Here is a 12,537-nt window from a genome sequence, read left to right as displayed (position 1 = left end):
AAACATGTCCGTACAGGTCCATGCATACGTAGGCCTCCATGATAAACCCCCTTTGCCTCTGGGGCGGGCAAACCCACAAACAAGACCCTCACTCTCCCTCACGTGGGCAGGCAGACCCACAACCAAGGCCCTCACGTGGGACCACTTACAGCATCCGCAAGTACGCGTAACACTCAATGTCTTACTATTGTTTGGTGCTTATTCCCTACGAGCAGACAGCCAGTGATGAAGACGTAGCTCGTTTGTTCATAAAGTATTGGTATCCCATTGGAGGATTGCCAAGGACCATCACATTCAATAAGGATTCTAAATTCACGTCTTATTTTTTGCAAGCCCTGTTTTATAATTTTGGTACTAAGCTGCAGACGTCCTGGTGTATTTAAGAATCATCAACCAAAGATTGAAGCAGGTGGGCAAGCGATGCCTGAAGCTGTTTTTCAAGAGCTTTGGACCATTTCCTATTATCCAAAAGATCAATGATGTCTCCATGAAGTTACAACTACCGGACAGTTGAATCATGCACAATGTTTTTCACGTAGCTTGGTTGAAGCCATATTTTGGACCTCCTCTTACAGAGATTTCCGACGAGCAGTAACCTGAAGTCCTTGATGAAGCTGAAGTTTTGCAGCCAGAGCAAATCCTTCTTCATAAATGGAAGCATGGGTCAAGATGCACGATCCGGTAGTTTTATACCAAGTTGTTGGAAAGGTCACCTCCCCATCTATAAGCCCCCATATGAGGAGAGCGTGGGGGAGGGAGACCCAGGGCAAGATGTGCCCCAAAAGAAGAGAGGCGGGTACTTGGCTGATCTGCAGGAGCATAAGGCGGAGCAGAGGACAGCAGTAGGGACCCAAGAGAAGAGACCACGGATGATGTCAGCAACAGTACGGGATAGTACAGAGCTGAGGCGCACACATGGCAGATCAGGAGAACAGGGTAAACAGGCGCTGACATGTCAGCAGCGCAGGTGTACGGGGCTGCATGGGGCCTGGTAGAGCAGCAAATGGGGCTGCCAGTGGGCAGTGGCATGCCTTATATAGGCTGGGCCCCTGCCTTGATTGGAGGGCCAAAAGCCCTAGAAGTGTGGGCCAAAGGGCCCTAGTTTTGTGAGCGCTTAAAGGGCTGTTTTGGGGCAGACTGGTCGGCCCAAACAGACCAGCCAGTCGGCCCATTTAGGGCTGGCTGGTCGGTTAGTTCAAGGGGCCCTTGGGGCCTATAAAAGGAGAGGCTTGTGGCCTCATTTCTCATCCAGCATAGCCAGCAGTTCCAGGGCAGAAAGGAGCAGCAGGAAGCCTACTCTCTGGGCCTATATACAGGAGGTGAGAGAGTGCAACAAGGGCTGCAGACTTAGCCAGGAAGGGCTGGACCTTGGCTGTCTTCTAGGGCAGCAAGGTGCTCAGATCATCACACCTTCTGGAGGAGCCATTCACAAGCAGGTTGGAGCAGTGGAACAAGGACCTGTGTGTTGCAGACAAAGCTTGGCAGGGGCTGCCCACCTAGGCTGATTCACAGGCAGTAAGGTGGAGAAGAACACACTTGACGGAAAGTCTACAGACGCTCGAGGTGGAGCACGCAAGCTCAAGTCTAGAGAGAGCCAACAGATAGGAGAAAGACCTTGTGGTAAGATCAGAGGACCACACCATTGGTGGGACTCTCGATCTCTCTCTCTTGTAGTGTGTCCATAGTTTTGGACGGAAATATACATTTTGGTGATTTCTCTATCTGGCTGGTTCATTGTCTATTGATGAGTTTGCACACCTATTTTATGCACATAAGTAAAGAAGTTTGTGATTCCACACCCCACACAGACACTGTGTGAGCTCCTGGGCATTACTATAAGTCTTCGCTGCGTGTACCCTCTATTGGGTATTTTCTAACATGGTATCAGATCCCAAGTAGGAGGCTCACAGGTGTGGGAGCCTGAAGGCAGGGACCTTGCTGAAGGACGACCCTGATTCAGAAGCTCTTGGGAATCGACTTCCACGACTAGAGGATTGTGCCCTTGCGAGAAGGAGGGTGAATCAGGTTCAGACTGGTGCGTTTAAAGTTCGCGGTCCAGGTTATCTGGACATGTACTTTTGTTGCAGACCTTGCCAAAGGAAGGATGGGTTGAAACAGACCCTAAGAGCATGGTGCCTGGAAGACTCCAAGTTGTTCATTCATTATGAGGGGGACAATTGGAAGATCATAGAGGCTGTGTTGCTCGAGTTCGAAGGCAGGAATGTGACGGAAGATGGTGGTACCAGGAGGTGCTACCAAAGATGGACCTTTGTACCAGGATGGTGTGCGGAAGCGGAACCGGACCTGGTGGAGCAGGAGCCACTGGATGAAAAGCCAGGAAAAGGTTTCGACACCGAAAGGTTCCAGAGGACTATGACCAGGGAGTTACTGTAGCATCGTCATCGACGTGTTGGCATTGGGCCGAGATGTGTCGATGAGAGGGGGTGTTGGAAAGGTCACCTCCCCATCTGTAAGCCCCCAAATGAGGAGAGCGTGGGGGAGGGAGACCTAGGGCAGGATGTGTCCCAAAAGAAGAGAGGCGGGTACTTGGCTGATCTGCAGGAGCAGAAGGCAGAGCAGAGGACAGCAGAAGGGACCCAAGAGAAGAGACCACGGATGATGTCAGCAACAGTACGGAATAGTACAGAGCTGAGGTGCACACTTGGCAGATCAGGAGAACAAGGTAAACAGGCGCTGACCAGGGCTGCATGGGGCCTGGTAGAGCAGCAAATGGGGCTGCCAGTGGGCAGTGGCATGCCTTATATAGGCTGGGCCCCTGCCTTGATTGGAGGGCCAAAAGCCCTAGAAGTGTGGGCCAAAGGGCCCTAGTTTTGTGAGCCCTTAAAGGGCTGTTTTGGGGCAGACTGGTCGGCCCAAACAGACCAGCCAGTCGGCCCACTTAGGGCTGGCTGGTCGGTTAGTTCAAGGGGCCCTTGGGGCCTATAAAAGGAGAGGCTTGTGGCCTCATTTCTCATCCAGCATAGCCAGCAGTTCCAGCGCAGAAAGGAGCAGCAGGAAGCCTACTCTCTGGGCCTATCTACAGGAGGTGAGAGAGTGCAACAAGGGCTGCAGACTTAGCCAGGAAGGGCTGGACCTTGGCTGTCTTCTAGGGCAGCAAGGTGCTCAGATCATCACACCTTCTGGAGCAGCCATTCACAAGCAGGTTGGAGCAGTGGAACAAGGACCTGTGTGTTGCAGACAAAGCTTGGCAGGGGCTGCCCACCTAGGCTGATTCACAGGCAGTAAGGTGGAGAAGAACACACTGGACAGAAAGTCTACAGACGCTCGAGGTGGAGCACGCAGGCTCGAGTCTAGAGATAGCCAACAGATAGGAGAAAGACCTTGTGGTAAGATCAGAGGACCACACCATTGGTGGGACTCTCGATCTCTCTCTCTTGTATTGTGTCCATAGTTTTGGACGGAAATATATATTTTGGTGGTTTCTCTATCTGGCTGGTTCATTGTCTATTGATGAGTTTGCACACTTATTTTATGCACGTAAGTAAAGAAGTTTGTTATTCCACACCCCACACGCACACTGTGTGAGCTCCTGGGCATTACTATAAGTCTTCGCTGCGTGTACCCTCTATTGGGTATTTTCTAACACAAGTTCCGTGATTGAGATACCCATGAAGCAGTGTGGTTGGACGAAGACTTTTTCCAGGAGTTTCCACAAATTTTGATAGATTACTTAGAACCAATGAACCTACCGCGAAGTTAAGGAGGGAATGTCACATGCACCCCTACACTTGGGTGTAAGGTGACACACTGGCTACATCAACAAATGCATTATAGTTCCCTAATAGGAGATTTTGTCGTATGATGTGACCCTGTTGTGAGCCCTTGTCCAGGGACAGTCAAGCACAAGCTACGTAGGTCAATCTCTCAACTTTACGTCAAGTCAGAAGATCATTCCTTGTTCACTAGTACCCATTGGAGAACATTAGGGTAGTGTTTCCATCTTAGGATTCTAGGTAAGTCTAGGTCTCAGCCTAGGATAGGAGCTCTTCTAGGCCCCCTCAGGGCTGAAACAATGAACTGGGATGGGTTGGGGAAGGGCTGCTTTTATAGGCTGCCCTGCACCCATCCCTAGAGAGGCTTTTATGGGGCAAAGGGCCTTGAAAGCCAGCCCAAACCAGCCGACTGAAAATCAGTCAGTTTGGGGCTGGTTGGCTCAGCCCCAACCCCCTATTTTAAGGGGGAGCGCCTTGCCTCATTCCTCATTCAGTCCCTTCAGCACTCCTGCAGCTCCCTTCCAGCCCCCAGCCTCACCTCTTCGCCCTCAATTCAGCCTTCCTGGAAGGTGTCTACGCAGCACAACAGATGGGGATTTGGACCAGCAAATGGAGTAAGGTTTGGTACTGTTTCAGCAGCTCTTTGAAGTTCTCTTTTGCAGTTTGCACAGCTCACTTCTCAGCTCTATATCTCAGTCATATCTCAGCTCTCTCTTAGATCTATTACTTCTAGCTTTCACTCTCTCTCACGCAGTAACCCTACCGGTGGACAGCACAAGCCTCTTCCTTGCCTTGCAGAAGTGCCCTGCATTGTCAGTGTGGACAGCATCAAGGTCTCCGTATTGGTTGGAGTTACCTCTCAAGGCATTGGGTCTGCAATACATGTGCACAGTGTACTCTTCAGAAGCGCGTTTCCGTGCTCTCTCAAAAAGTGTTATTTGTATCTTTCAATTCTCCAAGTATTAAAGCAAATTCTCCCCTAATTGGGGGAGGGGGCCCTCAATGGGCACAAGGACCCAATCGATTGTCGTCTCTATTCTCTCTCTGCCCTCATCTCCTTTCTCTCTCTCTTGCTACTTCCTCGCTAAAGGTTTAAAGAAGGTCTTGTTGTGATTACACGATCCGCTGCATGTTAACAGGCAATGTTAGGACCTTTTCTTTTCTTCATCAATCATGTAAGGAAATGGCACCCATCTGGGACATGATTGGCTGTTTACATTCCATACAAAAGCCTTTTCCTTTCTTTCCCTTATTATTCTTGAACCGATTTGGTTTCCTAAAGGTTGGTATGTTATTGGTCTTTAATGTTGACCCGGCATTGTTATTGAAGGGTTTATGAGGATTCAACTTTCTTTCAGCTATTTCAGGCAGTTTAGTGAGGTCTCTAAGAGTGGTTGGGTTGAACATTTCAACCTAGAACCTCACATTAGGGTTTTGGCTGTTAGATATTTATATCTACTATCTTCCACACTCTTTCTTAATGAGTAACTCTAAGAAGAGTTTCCAGAATCTGGCTGTAAATTCAGCGATACTCTCATTGTCATATTGCCTAAACCTTTCCCACAGGAAGTTTAAGTTATTTTCATGCCTTGGTGGCATGAAAGTTGCTTTCAGTTGTTTCACAAAGTTAACCCATTCAAGGACAGGCTCTTTTCCTATTTGTAACAAAGAGCACCACACTAAAGCATCCTTTTGTAGATGCAATGTAGCAAGAGTAAGCTTCTCTTGATCAGTCTTGACTTGATAGGCAAAGTACAGCTCTATGTAAAGAGTTCAATCCTCTCACTTGCAACTTGATTTTTCGAGGAGTACTCAAGTCTTCCTTCCCAAAATTGAGAATCATCTTTGTTCCTAGCTTTATCATTATAGACTACTTAGTCGTATTACTAAGTTGAGAAACCATGACAAGAGACCCTTCCTCTCTTCTCTTCGCATTTGGATTATAATCCATGTGGGTGAAACCTTGGGCTAAAGGCATATGTATGTGTGTGGGTGTGTGTGTGTGCGCGTGTGCACACGCGCAACAAATGTCATGATAGAGACTTCTCTTTTGGAAATGAGAGAGAAATGCATTCATCCAAGACCAAGGTAATGAGTTACACATATATACATGCATACATACATGCATGTGTGTGTGTGTGTGTGTGTGTACACACTACTCTTGCATATGGACTATCTGGCAAATACAGGACAGCTTCATGGCTTGCAAATTCCAGGGGCACAGTCTTTTCTTGCACAGGCCTATGCTGATGATTCATACTTCATGCCAAGGAATTCTCAAAGTGATCTTTCTCGTTTGATGCATACACTGAATGATTTTGGCATAGCTGCTGGACTGCATATCAATTTTCAGAAATCAAAACTTCTAGCTTTGAAAGAAGCTGATTGGCATGCACTTTTTTGGCCAGGCCACATTATCTCTTCCCTTACTATTGTCAGACATCTCGGATACCCCATTGGCTGGAATATTACTCCGCAACAACAGCTCAAATGGGTGCTTCAAAAGATCAACAAGAAGCTGGAATACTGGCATTTGTCCACTTGGCCTCTACATGTTCGACTCCGGATAGTACAGTCCATCATTATGGCATATGTGCAATTTTATTTGCCTCTTCTTCCTTGGTCTTTCAAGCATTTGGCTTCCTATACGTCCCAAGCTATGGAGATATTTTGGAAAAGCAAATCTCATAAAAAAGCTTTGCGACTACTACCTATGCAGTCTATTTGTTCACCCAAGACTCATGGGGGGCTGAATATTCTCAATCTCCAGGTTCATATGTTGGCAAGAAAGAGCACTATGATTGCTGATTTTTTTCAGCAAAAACAACCATGGGCTATTATGTTAGCAGCTATGTGTGGAAACATGGCTTCCCCTGCATATGGGTATTGGATTACAGATCACTGGGAAGCAGTTTTATCTTCCTTTCAGGGGAAAATTCCTGGTTGCCCTGTTTCTACTGCTTTTCTTCATGATTGGAAGAAAATTCTTTCATATGCAAAATGGACAGGTGCTTCCTCTCATCATGGTAATTCTTTTCGATTGGAAAGTATCCATTGGAGCAAGGTGTTTGCATCGCCTCTCGCTTTACAAGCACCTATCAAAGCATATAATCTCATGAAATTGGGCATAAGATTTGTTGGTGATGTTGTGGATCAACAAGGCTATACACTTTCATTTCCACAAGCTTGCAGGACTTTCTCCCTGGGTCTGCATCATAGATCCATTTGGAGAACACTTTCAACTATGTTGCAGCCATTTGTTCCGGTTCCTCCACTGTTTGCACAGGACAGATTAATGGACTGGAATTTGACTTCCATACCTCCTGCTACCCATACGCTCTCAATACACAATCTGACCTCCTCGAAGGTTTACAGATTTCTTCTTCCACAGCCATGGATTGACAAGCATGCCAACACTCTTTGGAATTTGGATAGGCCTTTATCTTGGTGGCAATCCCGACTCATGAAAATCTGGAAAGCCAAATTGCCATTGAAACAGAGGCTATTCTTTTGGAGATGTATAGTGGGAGCCTTTTCCATTGGGATGAAATTGGCTGCACGCCGCATTGCTTCTCCTTTCTGCCCCCGTTGCTCTCATCCCCGCGAGACAGTTCCTCACTTATTATGGTTTTGCCCGCACTCTCGCACATTGATCACTCATGTTTCTCATTTACTGCGGCTTCGGTTCCCTTCTATCAGATTTGGGAAACTTTTCTGGATGTTTGGATGCCTCTCATCTCAGATGTCTCCATTACTTCTTTTCTTTCATTGGACTCGCTTTTGGGTATTATGGACCATCTGGACACAGAGACTGCATTCTAGGATGGGTCAACAGTTTCCTCAGGCATATATTTTCTTCAGAATGTCCCTCAAGCAATCCTTACATGACAGTCTTGCTGCAAGGGATTTGGATGCTACTAGCCTTGAAGTGTTCTCTACTTGTTTTTGAGTTCTTCTATCGGGCTCTCTTTCGGAGTTCTTTGCTAGTGTGTGGGAGTCTTCCCATATTGTAAATTTATGAGAATATAAATACAATGGATTTTACCAAAAAAAGTGTGTGTACACACTACTTCTGATTTTTCTGAATAGTCTATTCTGTAGACTATTCTCATTGTAAAAAGCTTTTCTAATATAAATACAGTGGTTTCACCCCCAAAAAAAAAGTGCGCACACACACACACACTTGTATATATGTGTATAAATATATATACATGTACGCACACACACATATATATGTGTGTGTGTGTGTACACACACACACACATGTAACATTTTCAAAAGAGAACTCTCTATTGTTAAAATAAATAAACACAATCCATATGTATTATATTACAAGAAACTATGAAACTGTCCCTCCAAAAGAGGAGACAAGCTCGCGCACACACACAAACACACCCCTTTGTAAGACAAGAATAGATCCAATTGTACAAATTCAGATTTTCGTTGATATGATGGGCACGGGCACTAAACATCAACGTAGATCATGAAGCTTCTCTTCAAGGGTCTTGCCCAAACAAGATGAATACAAATATCTAGAAACCTCCCCCATGTCTTATCATGCACAACAACAAGCCATACTTATAACTCTAACCTTGACATAAGTGAAGGTTGGATTCACACACAACGCCAAATTGCTTGGTAAGGTCCAAGGAGTAGTTGTCCAAGCCACCATCGCGGCTCCATCCACATCATTCACCAACGGAAAGGAAACCATGATAGAAGGATCAGAGACATCCTGTCATGGTGAAGTAGAGCACCTATGAGTGATGTGATTTTAAGTTACAACATAAACAAGCCTAGCCATGATGTTCCTCTTTAAATGTTAGGTTTTAATTTTAGAATGTGTGGCATAAGTTCCTGTCCTTGACAATTTTCTCACAAAAGCCACGTCTATTTCTACACAAATTAATATCATAAACTATTCCTTGCATGCATCGTATTCTTTCATCATAAAATTTATTTCACACCTTGTAATTTAAGCCAGTCTCGAAGTTTGACAGGGGAGTGTTGCAACCTATGCTGTAAGGCATCACCTGAAAGGAACAAAATTCGATAAACAAAATTCACTGCTCAAATTTGCCTTGAGAGGATGCTACATCATTCCTTCGTTTCCCAATTGTTTACTATCATAAGACATGAACGTAACAGAGTAAGCAACCTTCCTTGGAAAGGAAAAAAGTATGGAACGAAAAGACAAATAAGTCAGGTCAATAGCGTGCACATAAAGCAAAGGCACTAAGGCTACCTTTAAAACTCACCTTGAATCCTCGATAAACGAGACCTTTGTCATACAGCTGCTTGAAGACCCACCAGACACTCTCCATATAGTGTGGATCCAATGTTTTGTAATCGTTGTCGAAATCAATCCAACGACCCATCCTTGTAATAACCTTTTCCCATTCCTGGCTGTATCTCATCACAATGCTCCTACATTCCTCGTTATACTTGTCAATACCCATCCTAAGAACGTCTGTTCTGCTTTTGATCTGTAGTTTCTGATCGATCTCGTATTCCACGGGCAGACCGTGACAGTCCCAACCGAAACGTCGTGTTACATGGTGCCCATTTGAAGTCTGGAATCGGGTGACGATGTCTTTAATGGTTCCCGCAAGGATATGACCATAATGAGGTAATCCAGTGGCGAAGGGAGGGCCATCGTAGAAGATATACTCCGGATAACCTTCAGAACGTTTCAGTTGGGTATGGAAAGCATCGATGGAACTCCAGAGAGCTAAAACCCTCTCCTCCTGCTGAGGGAAACTGAAGTCTTTACCTTCGCAAACTTCCTCCATGTTTCGAAGACTGCGGCTGTAAGAAGGTGCCCTTGCAAATATGAACTTCTACTCTTATTTAGAGCTTATACTTTAATTTTCTCTTAACCTAAGCACCCTTCTATAACTTATTCAAATAATAATAATTAGATTAGATGCGGAAATCTAAATCTTTTGCTAACAAACAAAGGGGGGCTGAAATGGATGGAATTATGGGGTATAACCGCTGCTATCTTTTGCTAACAAACAAAGAGGGGCTGAAATGGATGGAATTATGGGGTATAACCGCTACTGATATCCCCGAAGACACATATGAAATCAGGGATTTAGTGACGCAAAGAATGCTACAGAAGCTATGGCAAGAACCAGGGGCAAAAATGCAGTTTTATAAGCAGGAAATCAATCCAATGGACAGCTATGGAATGCTGAAATACCTCGGGGAAGACATATCAATATTTAAAAGACATTTAATCTGCAAAATCAGAACCAGCTCACATGATCTCGAGGTGGAGAGGGGAAGATGGGCAAGACCCAAAGTCCCAAGAGAGGAAAGAGTATGTAAAATCTGCCTCGCAGGAGAAGTAGAAAATGAGCAGCATGTACTCCTAACATGTCGAGCATATGCGCAAATCATAGAATGTTATGGGGACAATAGAAGCAACCTGAAATCCCTACTAGAGTGGCCAGCCAAAGAGCTAGGCAACTACATAAAGGAAATTTTAGAATATCGCAACAAAGTACTTGGTCTAGCACACAGGCTAGCACAACAAGTACTCACTGCATAGCACATTTATGCTTTTAATTATGCTATTTTCTTTCAATGGATGTAAACAATCACTACTTGTTGATAGTGATCATTGTCCCATAGATTCTGAAGGGTCTCACGAGGACGTTAATACAATCATATCATATCATATCATCTCTCTCTCTCTCTCCATACACACACACACACAAGTGCACATATGCACAACCCCCTCGCTAGCACACCCCTGTTGAAAATACGAGCTTGCTTTTATAAGAAGTTAAGAAGATGGGTAGTGTGCATTTGTGTGAGCGTGGTTATGTGCATGGGTGAGCAGTGAGTGCTCTAAGGGGTGAGATTGAGTGTCAGCTATTGATTAGACTCCCCTACTAGCCTTTGTAAAGGTCCTCCCTCCCATCCTAAGCTGTTCTCTTCCCAATACGTAGCCTTTCTCTCCTCTAATACTTTGCCATCTTCCTCTCTTTCATTCCCCATTTAATTGGTGTTGATTGTGTGTCTGTGTGTGTGCACGCATGCGCGCGTGTGTGTGTGTTTTGTTTCTAGGTTGGGCTGTTGATTTTTGTTTATTGTGGGTTGTCACTTGGTTCGCTGCTTGTATTGTTCATATTGTTTTGTATTTGGGTGGTTGTGTGTGTTTGGTTTCGATGGTTTCTCTGTCCTTACTTGCCTTTTAATTTGGTGTGTTTCATTGGCTGTGTGTCACTAGCTACGTGTGTGCGTGCATGTGTGTGTGTGTGTGTATGGAAGATTTTACAACACCCCTTTGCATAGTGAAAAGACAAAATAGCGAAGCTAGACAATGAAATAGGACTAATTGCATTAACGAAAAAGTTTGTACAAGTCAATGAATCCCTGTTTATAAAGGAAACTCGTAGTGAGCACTTTTGCAGAAATGACTTTGTGGAAACTGTATGGAAGTTGAGCTTGGATAAGTCCTGGCAAGCATCACTTTTATTGAAGAGGGGAGTCTGCCTACTTGCCACCATCTAACAAGCAAAATAGTAAGAACCAGTTTTAACTTAAGTTGGGAAGACAGGTGTCATAAACACCTCTCCCTTGTTATCAGAGTCGCAATAAAAATTAATACTTGGCCGTACACTTATCAAGCATAATGAAAAAAACAACACTGTTTTGGGTAGAGGAGTGAGTTTAGAGGTTATGGGGAGAGAAAATTAAAACAAGTGAATAAAAAGAAAACAGGGGAAATGATTAAAAGGAATAATCTAACTAAAAGTTAAGGAGATTTGTATGTGGATGCCAAACCTCAAGATAAGAGGAGGTGGGGGTATTGAGAAGTGTGGAGGAAATAAATGAAAGTTAAAGGACCTTAGATTAAGGAAAAAATTAAGTTAATGACAAAGATTAAAGGAATGTAAATTTAAAGAAAAGTAAGGAATGAGAGACAGAGAGAGAGATGAGGTTTGGGAGAGAAATGAAGAGACAATAGAGAGAGAGAGAGAGAGAGAGAGAGATGGTAGAGAGAGACAAGGAGAGGGTAGAGAGAGAGAGATTAGGAAAAACAAGGGAGATTGAGAAAAAATACGAAGAAAATTAGAGACAAATTAAGGGGAGAATAAGGGAGTTGGATGGAAAGGAAATTAGGGAAATTAAGGGGGGTTGTCGAGGGGAGATCTAATGAGCAAGTGGCCAAACTAATGGAGGAAGGGATAGTAAGTGTGTGTGTGTGTGCATTTTAGACTTGACAAGACCCCTTTCCATAGTGAAATGAAAACAATGTAGCTCAAAAGAGAGAGCAATTGTCATTAATGAAAAATATTGAACGCTAATGTTTTGTCAAAAGGTCAATGAGAGGTGTGCAATTTTTAAAAAAATTGTAGAATGCACAATTGTTCAAAAGGTTGCGCTTTGATAAGTCATAGGCAAGCATCACTTTTATTGAAGAGGGGAGTCTGCATACCTGCCACCATCCAACAAGAAAAATGTGGTGGGAACCAATTAGGAAGACAAGTGTCATAAACACCCCTCCCTTGTTATCGCAGTCACAATAAAAATAAACACTTAACAACTGACTTACAAAGCAAGTTATAAAAATTATGAGTGAAAAGTTTGTATGGAGTAATGTTATGATCACTAGAAGTGAAGCATTTCTACAGACTGAAAGAGAAATTAATTTTAATGAACAAAATTATAGTTATCAGCATATAGAAGGTAGGGAGAGAGAAAATTGCTTAGGGTAATAGTGAGTTTTAGGGGGAGAGTGTAGGACAAAGGTAATGAATTTGGGAACATTATGGAGAAAGAAAGAAGA

At 44.1% G+C, this 12,537-nt stretch overlaps 1 protein-coding gene across 1 annotated transcript in view; it reads right to left on the bottom strand.

The window, feature by feature from the left end:
* LOC147906286 (tRNA synthetase class I (I, L, M and V) family protein) overlaps positions 1–9,568 on the bottom strand; it is a 267,819-nt gene extending 258,251 nt beyond the window's left edge. Inside the window, exons 1-3 of the mRNA XM_087377738.1 lie at positions 8,993–9,568; positions 8,702–8,767; positions 8,326–8,469 (exon numbers count right to left, since the gene is read on the bottom strand). Coding sequence (XP_087233864.1) covers positions 8,326–8,469; positions 8,702–8,767; positions 8,993–9,526 — 744 coding nt within the window. The 5' untranslated portion in view covers positions 9,527–9,568. The remainder of the gene's footprint in view (positions 1–8,325; positions 8,470–8,701; positions 8,768–8,992) is intronic.
* Positions 9,569–12,537: the final 2,969 nt, after the last annotated feature.

This window comes from Dipteris shenzhenensis, chromosome 1, assembly GCF_047967505.1.
Source record: "Dipteris shenzhenensis isolate YYH24624 ecotype China chromosome 1, Dip_SZ_1.0, whole genome shotgun sequence".
NCBI lineage: Eukaryota > Viridiplantae > Streptophyta > Polypodiopsida > Gleicheniales > Dipteridaceae > Dipteris > Dipteris shenzhenensis.
This window is presented reverse-complemented; position numbering and strand designations above follow the sequence as displayed.